This window comes from Trifolium pratense, linkage group LG1 (assembly GCF_020283565.1).
Source record: "Trifolium pratense cultivar HEN17-A07 linkage group LG1, ARS_RC_1.1, whole genome shotgun sequence".
Classification (NCBI taxonomy): Eukaryota; Viridiplantae; Streptophyta; class Magnoliopsida; order Fabales; family Fabaceae; genus Trifolium; species Trifolium pratense.
The window spans coordinates 49070982-49088409 of NC_060059.1; the positions used below are offsets into that span (position 1 = coordinate 49070982).

A 17428-nucleotide genomic window follows, 5' to 3' on the forward strand; every position below is an offset into this window, starting at 1 on the left:
ATTAAGTACTTAATTATCACTAATAAAACGAAATATTAATATAAATACTTCACTCAGTCCCCAATAGAGTTAAAAAAAATTGTATTTAAAAATTAATAAAAACGTACCACTTTTTTTATTTGATAATTTTTTAGAAACGAAAATATTGACAAAATTATATGGATCGACCAGGGATTAGGTTGAATAATATTTTATCCATTTTATACCTGTCTCCAATGTTAAATCGATGTTTGTTGAGTACTTTAGTACCACCAACTTTATCCTTAAGCGCATCTCCAAGCTTTTCTGTGACAACCCATTCATTCACTCTAGTAGCCTCTAGTAGACCAATAATTGTTGCCTTTGTTCGATGTAGAGACATGGTATTTTCAAAGAGAACCCAAAATACAAGTAAATAGAATGACCTAAAAAAATATTAAAAAATTTGAGTAATTGTGTCAAGGTTCTTTATGTAATAGAACTCTATGGATGATCTAAACTCTAATTGAGCTATATATATATATATATATATATATATATATATATATATATATATATATATATATATATATTAAGTTTTTAAATCTATTAAACAATTAAACAACAATTTCATTTTCTTTACCAGAGCTCATCTAGGTTTCACATTTGGTTCTTAAAATTAAACAATACTATTTATGTAATAAACTATGTAATTGTTTTATACTAATATTTTTCGAATTAATTTATATGCACTGATAATTGTTAATTTTATACTAAAAGTTTGTTCTCTTGAATCCAATAAAATCTAGGTTTCCCCTTCTTCACGATGTAATTATTATATGATGATATGATGATGATGATGATTTGGTCAAAAAAATAATATTATTTTATGATGATGGTGAGTTTGGTTTTGTGTTAAGATGGTGTAGTTGGATTTAGGAGTGTGTGTTTTGTGGCAACCTTTCAGTGCTAATAATGGGAGTTCAATGAAAGAGATTAATATCTAAAGAGGTTTGAAATAAGGGATCCTCTAGCCCCCTTTCTTTTCCTTCGTGTGTTGGAGGGGCTGTGCAGAGCTACAGAAATCCTAACTAAATTGTTATTGAAATATGTTTGTTCAACCCAAATATGATTTTGAGATGTGTGACTGTGAAACCAAATATATACTAAAGCAAATATAATAAAGGAAAAATAAGATAAGTAATGACCTTGGAGTTCCAACAGCTTTCAAAAGGGTGACCATGCAAGGGATATAAACACAACTCCATTTAGGGACAACAACCTCAGGCACCATAACAGTTGCAGGTAACACAATGCAATAAAACATAAATGTGTTTATGTGGACCACAATCTTCGCAACAAAGAAAAAACTATAAACAACGTGGAACTTCTTCCATAAAGACACTTTCTGCAATAAACAAATTAAACAAGCACATGAATAAATTAAATTATTATGAGTCAGTGTATTCATCAAGTGATCAACCAATTACCTTATTTGTGAAAATCTCGATAACTACTTTCCTGAAAAGATTGGCCGGCCCACATGACCATCTGTGTTGTTGGTACCTATAGGCCTTTAAAGTACTTGGCAATTCGCTTTTGACCTATATAGTTTGGCACCAATATAATGTAATACATCTAACTCAAATTAATGTTCGATAACATGTAAAACATATGATTAATTTTGAGATTGAATTAACAAAACAAAACCTGTACGTGGGACAGAAATAAGAATTTCCATCCTTTGAGACTAGCACGTACAGCCAAATCCATATCTTCCACTGTGGTCCTATCTTTCCACCCACCGGCTTCATTTAGTGCCGAAATTCTCCACACACCCGCAGTTCCTGTGTCATTTAATTTACAAGACCACACACATTTGCTGAATGTAAATTATTAACTATGCATAAAATTTGTTAGTAATTAACTTGTTTTAGTTTAGAGTTAGTTATGTTGGTTATCATTGATAGTTTTTTTCTTGATTTTTATATGCGATTTATATGTATAAATAGAGTCCATTGAATTCATTGTAATACAATTTGATCATATTATTTGTTCATATATTTCTCCAGTTTTCTTTCTCATAAATGAGTTCTATTAAAAATTGTAATGTACGTGGTATCAGAGCGATAATTATTCTAATACATTTTTTAAAAAAAACTTCTTGAGAAAATTATAATTTAAATTTATTCTTCTCTATAAATTCATGATCCCTATTGCATTAAGAAGCAGCATCAGGGTTGAAGCCACTCAATAGTGTTCCTTGCATTGATGTTTTTTCTAATCGTTTTATTAACAATATCGAAATTCAAGGGTGGTGCACTAGCCCCCTCACGGCCGCACCACCTTCTTTCCCGTTTTGAAGTAGCTGTACCCGTTTTGGGTCTTTCAACCACCGTCGGCGCCGCCGTGGTGGTCGGTTCTGATTGCATCTGCTTGCGTCGTTGTGCTTCTGGTGTTTCAGATCTGGTTTTGCACCGCTGCAGCTGCCTTTCTTTCGGCGGTGGTTGTTGGTGTTTCGAACCTGTTTTGCACCGTTGTAGATCCGTTTCAATCATCGGTTCTGGTGGCCTTCGTATTCCTTGCTCCTGCTTCTTTGATCGGGTTTGTTGGATGTGATGGTGTGCGCCGGTGTTTTCGGGTTTGGTGGTTGTCTACTGCTTCGACGGTTCTGTTTTTTTTTTTTGTGTACCGTTTATCTACGTATTGTTTGTTTTAATTTTTCTATTTTTATGTTTTTGTTCTTTGTTCTTGACCAAAGATTGGGTGGTAATAGTTATGGTCTCTTTTGCAGTGATTTGGTTTCGTAAATCCAAAAGGATTGTTGGTTCTATTTACCCGAAAGGGTTGTGTGGTTTCTTAAGTGTTGGACTCATCCCTCGATCTGGGTTACAACACGTCCTTGGTTTTCGGTTGTTTTGGTTTTCTTGTGCCCTTGTTTCTCTGATTATCCCAGGTTTGCTGAGATCTGCTGGTCTCAAGACGTCAAGTCTACCTTCAATCTGACACTGTCTTCTTATTCGTCTCAGCCCTTGTGGCTGTTTGGATTGCTTTGCTCGAAAGAGCTTTTATGCATACTGCTTTGTTCAGGGAGTTGTTGGTACGTGAATCCTTTCCGTGTTGGCGGATGATCCATTCGCCAGTCTCTGACCCTTTTATTATCCTTGCTGATTTTCGATTTTCATCTTTTTTGTAACTTGGTTTTGCGCCCGTACGCGGGTTTGCTGAGTTGCGTTCGTGATGAGTGCATTTTGTTAGGATTGATTAGGGTAATTTCACCTAGTATGTACGATCACAATGTATTCCCGTTTGGGTTGTAACTGGGTTAGGTCTAATGTCCCCAAATTTTTGTATCTTTTCTTTTTTATTTAATATATTTTCACTTTTGCTTAAAAAAAAAAATTAATAATTCAAAGGCTCTGGATCTTTCATTGCTCAAGCTCAAGCATATGTAAAGCTTCTCAAGAACACTTTCTAAAAAAAAAAAACTTCTCCAGAACTCAAAATTTGGTGTTCTTCAATTCTTTTTTTAGTTTAATTGACAATATTCTTCTTCTTTTTTTTGTTTTCACCCTCTGGTTCCTAGGGGAATGGGACCCTAGTAGTCCAGAGTTCGGGGCGAGTTCTGACATCAAGTGGTTCCAGTCCCCTCTCAAATGCAATTGCGGGGAATCGAACTATGGTCCTTCCTACCAAGTTTAACGCCAATCACCACTGAACCAAAGTTAATTGACAATATTATATCCATAAGGATAATGGATGGTTAAACAAAATGCATTCTTTTTAGCCTAATCGACATTCTAGCTTATGGATCTTTTATTTCTCTTAATTTAATTAGGGATATTTTTGTGAAAATTTAACTAAGAAGACACAAGAATTAAGAAAAAGTTGTTTTTGTATTAAATTTGTCAATAACATATTTTTTTGGCTTAATTAATAAAATGGTCCCTTAAAGACATTTTTGGTTTCAGATTGGTCCCTTAAAGAAAAAAAGGTCCAAATAGGTCCCTTAAAGAAAAAAAAGTCCGAATAGGTCCCTTAAAGACATATCTGTTAATCAGTTTGGTCCCTAAAAAGAGGTCTAAATAGGACCAAACTGATTAACAGATATGTCTTTAAGGGACCTATTCGGACTTTTTTTTCTTTAAGGGACCTATTTGGACCTTTTTTTCTTTAAGGGACCAATCTGAAACCAAAAATGTCTTTAAGGGACCATTTTATTAATTAAGCCTATTTTTTTCGCAAAACTACTCTTCAATTATTAAGAGAGAGAAATAGTAATTTTTTATTTCTCTTAATTTACCTAGAGATATTTTTGTGAAAATTTAATTAATACACTTTAAACTTTGAAAAAAATCTTATAAAATTGGACAACAAAATTTTGTAAAAATATGTTATATATTAGAACGGAGGTAGTAGTATTTAATACTTTGTCTTGTTATTTTTGAAAAGGAAAATATATGAAATTGGTTTTGATATGAGATGAGATTACCGTTGAAGCCAAAGAAAGCATAAGTGAAAGACCCCACTTCTTGTTCAACCTTAAAATGGTAATCAAGTGACATCTGTTGCATCCTTGTCATCAAACATTCACCCGCATTCACTAAAAACAAATGAAAAAAGAAAACACGCATTATGTGTCACTTCCAAGCCATTTAGGAATTTATGTTATTGTGTATGCACACCAATGTGTGTGTATATATATATATATATATATAGGGATTTGCTATAACACACCCACCCATTTTTATGAAGGTGTGCATTAGCAACGTACACCTTAGGGTGTATTTAATTACTTTTTAGTTATTAGTTGCTAAAACACACCTTCTAAAAAATTAGTGGGTGTACTCTAGCAAATGCTTATAGGAGTTGCTAACGTACACCCACTTATTTTTTAGAAGGAGTGTTTTAGCAACATGCACCTCAAGGTGTATGTTACCACTTTTTAGTTATGACTTGCTAATACACACCTTCTAAAAAACAAGTGGGTGTACGTTAGCAAAACCCATATATATATATATAGGGGGCTGCTAACTTAGACCCAGCAAGGTGCACCTTTTCAGTTGGACCAAAATACCCATTCTTTTTAATTAATTAACCAAATTACCATCAATGGACGCGGATCCAGTGTCGCGCGCGTACCGCAGTACCATGGTTACAGGCTGTTGATTTCCATCAGACAGCCTAGATCTGATCTCATCAAGACTGTCTGATCAATCAGACAGCCCAGATCATCCGAATCCATCAGATTCCAGCGCGTGCACCACACTGGATTACACCCTGGAGAGAAGAATCTACTTTTAAAAGCAGGACACGTGTCGCTGTCTGATTGGCTGGGCGTGATTTTTTTCCATTTAATACTTTGAACTCAATTATTTCGTTGTAAATTAATTTTTTATTTATTTTTTTTATACCAAAATTCATAATTTTTTTTTCTCTACAAATAGAGACTTGGTTCGTTTGATTTGGACACAGAAAAAAAAACTCAATTTTTCACTACCTTAATCTCATTTTTCACTACCTTACATCAACTCACTGAAACCATTCTACCAGCAAAATGGTTTCAGATTACAACTCTCTGAAACCATTGTACCAGATAAATGGTTTCAGAAGCAAACACAATTAATAAATTACTCACTGAAACCATTCTACCAGTAAAATGGTTTCAGAATACAACTATGTGCAACCATTCTACAAGCTAAATGGTTTCAGAAGCAAATAACTAATAATCAACTTACTGAAACCATTCTACCAGCAAAATGGTTTCAGATTACAACTCTCTGAAACCATTGTACCAGATAAATGGTTTCAGAAGCAAACACAATTAATAAATTACTCATTGAAACCATTCTACCAGTAAAATGGTTTCAGAATATAACTATGTGCAACCATTCTACCAGTAAAATGGTTTCAGAAGCAAACATTAGTTTTTAATTACCGTTTTATCTCATTTAATTAACTAAAAATAGTTTCAGGTCTCCAAAAATTTCATAAAATATACCAAAAGTTCCAGAATATTATCTACTATTTTCCTGGTATAATGGTTTCAGTCAGTTGGTTGAGTGGTGCGTGTTAAATTACAACACACAAGTAACGTATTTAGTAGACAAAAAATGAGATTAAGGTAGTGAAAAATTGCGTTTTTTTTTTCGGTGTCCAAATCAAACGAACCAAGTCTCTATTTGTAGACAAAAAAAAATTATGAATTTTGGTATAAAAATAAAAAAATAAAAAATTAATTTACAACGAAATAATTGAGTTCAAAGTATTAAATGAACAAAAATCACGCCCAGCCAACCATTGTGTGACACGTGTCCTACTTTTAAAAAGCAAATTTTTCTCTCTCCAGGTTGTAATCCAGTGTGGCGCAGGCGCTGGAATCTGATGGATCAGGATGATCTGGGCTGTCTGCTTGATCAGACAGTCTGGATGAGATCAGATCTTGGCTGTCTGATGGAAATCAACGGTCTGTAACCATGGTCCTTCGGTACGCGCGCGACACTGGATCTGCGTCTATTAATGGGTATTTTTGTTAATTAATTAAAAAGAATGGGTATTTTGGTCCAATTGAAAAGGTGCACCTTGCTAACTTAGACCTAACTAGGGTCTAAGTTAGAAAATCCCATATATATATATATATATATATATATATATATATATATATATATATATGAGTTGGGATCCGTTGACACCATGTGTCAAACTTTACTTTGACACCAAATATAATCCATCGATTCTTTTTAATCTAAGGGTTTAAATTAGGCCACTTAAAAAATCACATAAACGCACTATTTTCTTCATCCACTAAATCATCCCTAATTTTGTGTACCGTTTGGTTTGCACCTTCATCTCTCCCCTTTCATCTCTTCCATCTTCCTCGTTCTTTCTCTCTATTTATTTCATTTTCAATCAAAATATTACGGTTAGAATTGAAGGAAGCTAATTGAAACAAAGTGCAACGGGTCGCTTGAAATTCTTTGACAAATTCCTGAACATCAGCAACATTAAAGAATTGGTCTTTTTTTTCACCGGTTAAAACGGACACCATGAAGTATCCAAAAAACAAAAAAAAACTGACACCATGAATTAAAATGATTCACTTGAAATTTTAAAAACATGATAACAAATTTGCTTAAAATTATTGAACAGTGATTAACCAAAATTAAAACCTAATAACAGTAAATAGAACCAATGTTTTTGGATGGTGAATGTCCATATAGTGATTTACCAAAGAGAAAGAAACGAGATAACGATGATGTTTGTTGCATATATTGATCCGAGAGGTGCAGACCAAACACAAAACTAGGGATTCAGTGGAAAAAGAAAATAGTGCGCTCATGTGATTTTTTAAGTTGCCTAATTTAAACCTTTGGATTAAAAAGAATCAACGGATTAGATTTGGTGTCAAAGTAAAGTTTGACACCTGGTGTCAACAGATCCTGACTCATATATATATATATATATATATATATATATATATATATATATATATATATATATATATATATATATATATATATATGTGTGTGTACTTTACTCTACCTAAAAATATTAATGTGTAACTTAGCAAACATACATCCCATTGTTTTTGACTAAAAATCCAAGTGTTTTTTTTTAAAAAAAAAATAACTATTTAAATAAGTGGGTAGTTATTATGTAATTTATAGCTTCATGGTTTTCAAATACTCTACTTTCTATGGGATCTAGGATTTTCAAAAAAAATTCCTGAGAAAAAATATGCAAGAAACAATATATATATTCTTTTATCGAACCTTGTTTGATACGGCTATACCTTTGAATGTAGTTTATAGTTTCCTGCATACTACTAGTATGTTAGCACGAGCACGAAATTATTTTCTTTTTAAATATTATTTATGTGTTTATTTTAAAATATTATTTGAGTAATTTAATTTAAAATTCTACAATTTTTACATGATATAAAGGTTAAATGATGTTACATGATAGAGCAAGACAGGGAGTATTTCTTCGTTTTTATTCTACACTGTTACGTGATTTTTTATCTCGTATTCATCCTTCGAACTATATAGGACCTTATAAATATAAAATAATATTTTATAAACTCTATTTTTTTTAATACATATGTATCACTCTATTTTGACTCTTATTTCCATTCTCAAATGAAAATATTCTCTGATTTTTCATGGCCTTAAGATTTTTTTTTGGAGCGTGGTTTTTCATAAAACTAAAATATACATGATACTTTGATTGCGAGAAATCTCCTCAAGGATGGTTGTCCATTCTCAAATGAAAATATGCTCTGATTTTTCATGGCTTTAAAAAAAATTAGGAGTGTGGTTTTCCATAAAACTAAAATATACCATGATACTTTGATTACGATAAATCTCTTCAAGGATGGTTGTCCACTAAAAATCCAATATTATTTATTTGTTTATGTGTTTTTTTTTTTCTTTTGAAGCTTGTCCATGTCATTTTTCATTTTATATTATTTAGAAGGTTGTCTATGTTTTTTTTTTCAATTGTTTATGAGATATTTGTTTTTAGTTAATTTATTTAAGTATGAAAATTTGATGTATGTTGAAGAATGTTACAGGGGCATAGTTGAGTGAGAAGTACCGTACTCACATGTTTCCCGTTCAACAAAACTGAGAGATTGTCTCTTTGTTCTTTTTTCTTTTGAGTGTTGTCTATGTCCTTTTTAATTTTATAATATTTAGAAGGTTGTCTATATTTTTTTTGCAATTGTTTGTGAGGTTGATTTTATTTAATTTATTTGCGCATATGTTTAAAGATGTTACGAGGGAATAGTGGGGTGGGTACTACTCCTATGTTCCATGTTCAACAACACTAAGAGATTCTCTCTCTAGTCTCTATTTTTTTTTTTTTCTTTTGAATGTGGTCATTGTCGTTTTTTATTATATATTATTTCTAGAAGGTTGTCTATATTTTTTCATTTGTTTATGAAATTGATTTTATTTAATTTATCTGTGTATGAAAATACGATGTATGTTTAAGGATGTTATAGAGGAATAGTGCGGTGTGAAGTACTCTCCCGTTCTCCCTTTCAACAACACTCGGTGATTCTCTCTCTCTCTCTCTCTCCTCTCTCATCTCTCTCTCTCTCTCTTCTTTTTCTTTTGAAGTTTGTCTATATCTTTTTTCATTTTATATTATTTAGAAGGTTTGTATATGTTTTATTTTTTTCTTTTCAGTTGTTTATATGAGATTGATTGACTTTATTTAATTTATTTGAGTATGAAAATAAAATATATGTTTACGGATGTTACAAAAGCATAAAAGGGTGAGTAGTACTCCCCTATTCCCCGTTCAATAACAGTGAGAGAATCTCTCTCTCTCTCTCTCTCTCTCTCTCTCCTCTCTCTCCTCTCTCTCTCTCTCTCTCTCTCTCTCTCTCTCTCTCTCTCTCTCTCTCTCTCTCTCTCTCTCTCTCTCTCTCTCTCTCTCTCTCTCTCTCTCTCTCTCTCATCTCTCTCTCTCTCTCTCTCTCTCTCTCTCCTCTCTCTCTCTCTCTCTCTCTCTCTCTCTCTCGTCTCCATCTCCCAGGACAGGGACTCCATCAATAAAAGGTAATTGTAAATTTTGTACTATTAATTATTCAAATTAATATTAATATACTTTGACCTTTCCTGTTCTCAATTTTTTTTGTCATTGTACCATAAAGAATCAATTGTTACGTTTGAGCGTCAAATAGGAAAAATCTACATATGTATCCCCACTCACATTGATAAATTAACATCCCTAAAAAGCTCTGGTCGAAGATTTATGAAAGTTTAAAATTGGAATTATAAAAAATAACTATATATATTAAAAAAAATATATTAATTTATTTTAGTTTTCCCATATATTTCATCAATGAGGTAATTCAAATAAAAGTGTGTTGGACATAAAATATTGATAACTCTCGTATTCGGAATTCAAATTTTAATTAGTCAAGGTGTATTTTTAATAGTGGGGTGGTGATGACAGTCAATTATATGATATTTTTAGTAGTAATTTAGGGTAGTTTTAATAGCAGTTGAAGCCCAAAAGCAAGCAAATACCTGAAAAAGGGAAGTTACTTGGCCCAGAAGCAAGAAAAGTGGAAAAAGCAACAAAAAAGGGCAAAAATGTAATAAACAGCGCGCACCATCATACCCACGATGAGATCCGGCGTGGCGCGATGAGAAGGCAGATTAAATTGAAGAAAATCTGCAACAAATCTTTCTCACCGTACCACGATGACTTGTCATCGTGGCACGATGATGACGGCAAAAGCACGCAGAAAATCTTGAGGAAATCTTCTATCGTACCACGATATGATCCATCGTGGCCACTATAAGGCAAAATTACACGCCATCGTGGCCACGATGGGTGCAGTGGACGCGCACAAAAGCCCAAAACCCAGCTGAAAAACTATAAATAGAGCCCTCCTCCTCCACTATTATTCTTTCAGAAATATTCAGAGACATTGAATATTCACTCTAGAGTTAGGAGAACTCTAAGGAGGAGGCAAGGAGGCCAAGGAACTCCAAGGCCAATAAGGTTCTTTTCTTTCTGTCTTTGTAATTAATTTTTCCTAGGTTAGGTGGGGTCGAGGAACTCCCTAACGAATACTTGGTTTTGTATAATTTGGGTATAAATTCAATTGTTTCTACTTTCAAACTCTTTTATCGTCTGGTTTTAAATTTATTTTAATACTGATCACATTAGAATAAAATATAAGGACCTAGTGGATATTGCATAGGAAACGAAGCTAGTAATCCCGAATGAAGGACGTTGTGCTATGGCCAAGATAAGACCATTAAATTTTGTGTCTGAGGTCTTAGTATAGGATTAGAACGAACGATAATTTCTACCTGAGGAAGAGTTAGGACTAGTTAGAGGCATACATGATAGCTTGTGACACATGGAGCCTTAAAGGTAATGATACCAACGTTTGTAACAAAAAAGTGGAACCGGCGGCAAGGATATTTAAGCAAAGTAAGGGTAACCACTAACTAGGCTCTGAACAGTTTGTAATAGAAATAGGGTGCTTTTGAACCTATTTTTAATAGTCTAATTCTTGATAGAGGAAAACAAGGGAATAACCACCAAGCAGGAGTAAGGGAGGGATCCGACCACACTTAACCACCCCGCGTGGACACACACGCACCATTTACTTTTACAGTCATTTACTTTCTTGCAATTTACTTTTCTGCTCTTTAATTATTGCAATTTACTTTTACCCACACAACTATCTCCAAACACCAAAGCGAATGCAAATGTATTCCTAAGTGAAACTAGTAATTTTGGCACAATCCCTATGGAGAACGATAAACCTATCACTTTATTACTTGGTAGCGATTCTGTGCACTTGCAGAACCACCGTCAAGTTTTTGGCGCCGTTGCCGGGGATTGTGTTTACAAAGTCATTAGCGTAGTTTAGGAATTGTACATATTTCGAAAAAAATAATATACAAAAAAATCAAAAAAAGTTTAAAAATCCGTTCTTGCAAAAATTAAACTAACAGACGATTCTGACTAGGCAAGATATGGTGGTACTTAAGCGATCCTAGAGATTCTTACCTGGGAATCCCTGTGGTTGAATCTTTGCGTATAAGAACAACCAAAAATACTTAAAATTATGTTGCTAAAGGTATCTTCTTTAGTGTATGCAGGAAACATATCCTGAAATCGTCGAATACGATCCTGAACCAGAAAGAACCCTAAGAAAGAACCTAAGAGCAAAAAAAAGAGGGAAGCTATGGCAGCCCAACCTAGAAGAACGTTGGGAGACTACTGCAAGAGATCCGACACGGAGCAAATATCTCTTGGTTTCCAACTAGCTGACCCGGTCAACTTTGACATCAAGGGTAACGTCCTAGCATGATTACGGGAGAACCAGTTCGATGGGAGAGCTAACAGAGACCCATGGGACCATCTCACTCAGTTCTCCGAGATCTGCTGATTACAACCAATTATATGATGTTTTTAGTAGTAGATTAGAGTAGTTTTTATTGTAATTAAAGACCAAAAGCAAGCAAATATCGGGAAAAGTGAAGACACATAAAGATTAACGACATATAAAAAAGACGCAAACCGTTAATTTGGATGTATCTCAATAACATATCAAATGATTTTGGATTTGTCTGAAGTTTTACATAAATAATCTATATGATATAAACTTTCAATCCAACGGTGAATTTTATAAAATTTATATCGATAAAAAAGTTATTGAGAGGTGTAACATTTGGTGTGAAACTAGTTGGTATCATTTGATCCTGTATATTTATATATTAGAGAAGCTGTAATGACACCTAAGCAATCTCTATTGAGAATGAAAAATGCTAACTAATATCCCCGTAACACTATTTAAGCATTCAATTTAAAAAAAAAATTTATTCAAAAATTTAAATATATCAAATTTTTTTTGACTTAGAAATATATCAATTCTTAATACATTGACTTCAAATATTTTCATAAAAATTTACTACCCCTAAATATAAAATACTGTTGAGAAAATTACGGAGATTAAGAAATTGGTTTGTGACATTAAATATATTTTTTTATAAATGGTTTGTGTATTATGCAAGAGGTCTTAAGTTCGATACTCTCTGGCTTCATTGTAACAAAAAAAAAAAGAACTAATGTTTTTTCTAAAGTATTTATTACAAATTATAAAAAAAAAGTTCCGCTAACATATGTGTCCTACCTAAGGGCACATTTTAAGGTTCATTTAATTAACTAATATCCCACTTAATTAACTTCAAAAATAGGAATGATCAACTTTATTAATTAAAATATAAGGTTCATATTTATTACCCATTTAAAAGAATTGGAAAGACAAAATATGATATTGCTGCCAAATACTTAATGTATGATCACACGCCTGGTCAAATTTTATTAACTTTATTAATTAAAAGATATAGTCCATTATATATTTTTTTTTCAAACCTTTTTTCCATAACAATCAGGGCTTTTTTGAGATCTTTAATATTTACTCCCTCCGTCCTAAAATATAAGCAAAAGTTGAATTTAATTTCAATTCTTCGGTTAAAAGTTTAGGTGCAGTTTTTTATTTAAGTTTTTATTTTTTTTGGATTTAATTAAACATTTAAGTTTTTTTTGTTTGGTGAATAGAACCGAGTATTATAGTATTATGTGTTAACAATTGTTAATGATATTTTAGCTTTTGAATTGCTAATATGTTTTAGAATTTTATAATTTAATTTTTTTTTTTAGCTTAAACAAAAGGTTTGACAAAAAAAAAGCATTCTAGCAAAAAAAAATTTACCAAGCACGTGAACATACATCAAGTATTTGGCAGCATAATCATATTTTGCCTTTTCAATTTTTTTAAATGGATAATAAATATAATTGACCATATCTTTTAATTAATAAAATTGATCATTGCTATTTTTGAAGATAATTAAGTGGAATATTAGTTAATTAAATGCACCTTAAAATGTGCTCTTAGAGCACATATTAGATTTGTCTTCGAGCAAAAGCATTTGCCTAAAACAAATACACATTAATTAAGAATATGTTGATAAAGAAATAATTAATAGTCTTAAAAAGTTGAAAGGAATCTTAAAAAAGGAAAAAGATCTTATAGTTAGAAACGAAGTTAATATTCTCCTAATATTATTTAAGATACTGAGTGTCCCGAAAACGAGTTTGGATTCTCTAAAGTCATAGTTTCCTAAATTTCCTACATTTAGGCAAAACTATAGGATATTTTAGTCTTTGCAACATATATAAATGCTAGAGCTGGGTACGCGGGCTAGCCCACCCCGTTTAACCCGCCCCACATAAACCCGCATATTAAACGGGGCGAACAAGCCCGTCGGCAAATATAAACGAGTTATAATTTTAAGTCCGAGTCCGGTCCGCATAAGCCCGCGGGTTAAACGGTTAACCCGCAGACTATTACCAAAAAAAATAAAAATAAAAATCACTTTTTTCAAAAAATAAACTAAATTAGTAAAATATTGATATAATGAAAGCTTAAAAAAATATATTATTAATAATTTTATGTTATAACATATAAATTGTAACTAACAAATAAAAATAAATAAAGTTTGTGATATCATTGAATTTATTTATCTTCTCTTTGGAAGTAATGCAACTAAAATTAAAATCAACTGATTCTTATCGTCATTTTTGTACTGTCCATTTTAGTGAGAAAAACTTTTTACATGTACCCAAAAAAGCATATAAAGATTAACAGATTCAACTTAACTAAATCACATCAAGATAACCAAATTATTCAAAACATAATAGCGGAAAATACCCCAAGAAAAATAACTACCCATTTGGACATGTATCTTTTAAATACTAGCAAATGTATATACAGCTAAGACAAAGTAAAAGATAGTGAAAAAGAACAAAATATTATAAGTATAAGAACATGCTTGAATCCTGATGTTTTGTGTTGTTGTCTACTTGATTAAAATTGGAGTGTGTTGTTGCTTTTTATAATTAGGGTATAGACTGAGTTGTTTTTTTTTTTTTTTTTGTGGTTAAAAAAGTTGAATTTGGACATGGACCAAGTTATTTATATCTGATAAATTTTGTAATTAATTATTTAAAAAAAAGAAGGCGGGTCACGGGCTAACCTGCGAACCCGCGGATTTAACCCGCGGTTTTAACGGTCCAACCCACACGGGCAAAAATGTAAACGGACCAAAAAAAATTGGTCTTAAGTCCGTGCGGGCTGCGGGTTAAACGGGTCAGCCCGCGGACCTTGGTCCGTATACCCGGCTCTAAATGCACATAGATATGTAATATTTTCTCTTTCTTAGTTCATTTTCACTTGGATGTACGAATGGGTAGGGTAAAAACCCGCATTTTGGGTACGAGCACGGGTATGGGTAATTACCCGCAAAACTCAATGGGTATGGGTGCGGGTACCTTAGTACCCACCCCGCCCCATACCCGCATAATATATATATATATATATATATATATATATATATATATATATATATATATATATATATATATATATATTATTTTTTTTGTACATCCGGATAATATATATTTATTTATTTTATATATATTATTATATAATTACATATGTATATCAATGTTAAAAAATACAACACTATTAAACTATTACAAATTTTTAATAAAAAAATTTATTTATAACATAATACAAATACAATGTGAATATGTCAAGAAAGAAATGAACTTTAACATGAGGTTAGTAAAAATTTTGTTTATAATTTTGACGAGGCAACATTAAAATCTTTTAAAAAAAATTAATTATATTAAAACGATATGATATTTTATAATTGATCAATTTATTTTTAGTAAAATTGTGGGTAACGGATACGGGTATGGGTACCTAGGTACCCATAGGGTATGAGGACGGGTACAAAGGTTGTTACCCACGCGTGTATGGGGATGGGTACGGATATTTTTTTAAACTGCGGGTATGGGGATGAGTACTATAGTACCCTACCATACCCTACCCATTGTCATCCCTACTTGGATGTGGATGAATTTAGGAAAAATAAATTTAGAGAATCCAAATCCCCTGACACATTAGCAAGAAGGTGTACATGTGTTGGATTGGGTTGAGTTTAGCCAAAACCAAGACCCAAACCATGTAGGACACACCGGATTGGGTCGACTAAAATAACCATCCACTTTAGTATTGGGCCGGGTTGGGTAAACCCACTCATTTTCGGGTTGGATTGAGCGGGTTGTGGGTTACCCATATTTTTTATTTATTTTTAATATTAAATAACTAAATGATGAATCATCGTAATTTTTTAATAAAAATATCAAATTTTATATTTTCTTAAAAAATAGTAACATATTTTCACTACTTTTTTAGCTCATAAAATGATAATATCAACACCATATTTTTTTCATAAAAATAACGTATTTTCACTATTTTCAAATAATGATATTTTTTAACACCACTACTTTTAAATGACAAAAAGAAGTCGACGAGTGGAGACTCGAAGGAGATGATGAGACAATGCGTTAAAACTGTGATGTACGGGAAAGTAATACGTTTGTCGTTTGAAATAAACATGCATACAACTTATTTTGAAAATTGGAGTATTGAACTTGTTGCTTTTCTTTTTTAATGAAGAAAAATCTTTGATATTTATATGAAAAATATTTTAAAAAATCATAACACTACCGATTCAGTGGATCGGTGGATTTTTGGGTCTAAGTTGGATTTTGCCCGAAATCCAATTTTTTTTTAAGGATTTTTCATTTTAAAATCCATACTCACCCAATAACCCGACCTAACCCACTTTTTTGAGTTGGATTAAGTTTGTTTAACCGGATCGATTGGGTTTACCCAATCCATGGGTGAGATTGAAACTCTCTTCTTCTCTATGCCACACGGAACAATCGTGAGAACCATCAACAACAGCAACCTGATTTCCATCTTGCTTCACCTTCTCTCTTTGCCTTCTTGCCGTCGCCGGAGCGCCGCCACCGTCACGAACAACCCCAATGTTGTCGCTATTATTCGTAGTCAACCTATAATTGATTTTCAAAACTGTAATTTCTGTTTTGTTTTATTTTTGGAAAATGTGCAATTTCTGTTTTTAATTTTGCAAAAACAATTCCAAAATTTGTTGTTGAAGCTTTTTAAGATGGACTCCCTTGTCTCAAGCCAAGTTTTCAAAACCAGTTTTATAGATTGGTTTTCAAAATCCAATCTCACAAAACAAGGAAAGAAACGAATTGAACCTTGCAGCAATCATTCAATTGAACAATTCCAACAATTGAACGTAATCAATCATTCTCAAAGTTTTGAGAGAAATTGCAGATGAACAAGAATATAAACACAGCGGCGGTGAAGCTTTGGCATGGTGGTGGCTGTTGAATGAAAGCTGAGAAGATTTCGGGTCCGTTTGATCTGCAAAATATAAATACTGGACAGAACAGTACAGGACAGTACAAGATAGAACAGCAAAAGACAACGTTTAAGGTATTGAACAAATTTTGTGTTGTACCATGTTTGGTGGAAAAAAGGTTATTTTGGTATTTTAGACAACTTGTGTTGAGGACAAAAAGTTGTCCCGTGGTTCTGTGGGGGACAAGAATTTCAAGTTTTGTCCTGTCCCTTGGCCCCCAGTTTGTCCAGTACCAGGAACAGTTTTAAAATCAAACACAACACAGCAGAAGTTGTCCTGTTCAGTCCCTTATTTTTTAGCAGATCAAACGCACAACGTAATAGAGAAGAAGAGAGTTTTAATCTCACCCATTAAAATTTGTAATTGTCACGTGTCCTTCATTCATAAAGAAACAGGAGTGAAATGAAGATAAGGAAATTGAGTGTATCTTAATTGGATGGCGGAGAATGCGGTATCACTTTTCACTAGCCTACTTGCTTGGATTGAGATTGGAGACAGCCGTTAAAGCACCAAGTGGGACCTACCTAACCCATACACCAAACGCGAACATAAACATGTGTGTTTTTTTTATTAGAATTAGAATTTCACTTTTAAGAAGCTAGGCGTGAATCACGTGATTATTT

General features: G+C 32.6%; 1 protein-coding gene across 5 annotated transcripts in view; it reads right to left on the reverse strand.

The window, feature by feature from the left end:
* Nucleotides 1-17428, reverse strand: part of LOC123904271 (glucomannan 4-beta-mannosyltransferase 9-like) — a 92590-nt gene that overhangs the window by 72786 nt on the left and 2376 nt on the right. For 2 of the 5 annotated variants that reach the window (XM_045953961.1, XM_045953957.1), the window contains exons 4-8: nt 4451-4561; nt 1669-1805; nt 1449-1562; nt 1167-1366; nt 207-404 (exon numbers count right to left, since the gene is read on the reverse strand). In XM_045953961.1, the coding sequence (XP_045809917.1) occupies nt 207-404; nt 1167-1366; nt 1449-1562; nt 1669-1805; nt 4451-4561 (760 nt within the window). The remainder of the gene's footprint in view (nt 1-206; nt 405-1166; nt 1367-1448; nt 1563-1668; nt 1806-4450; nt 4562-17428) is intronic. The other 3 variants (XM_045953965.1, XM_045953972.1, XM_045953974.1) reach the window with 3 other exon arrangements.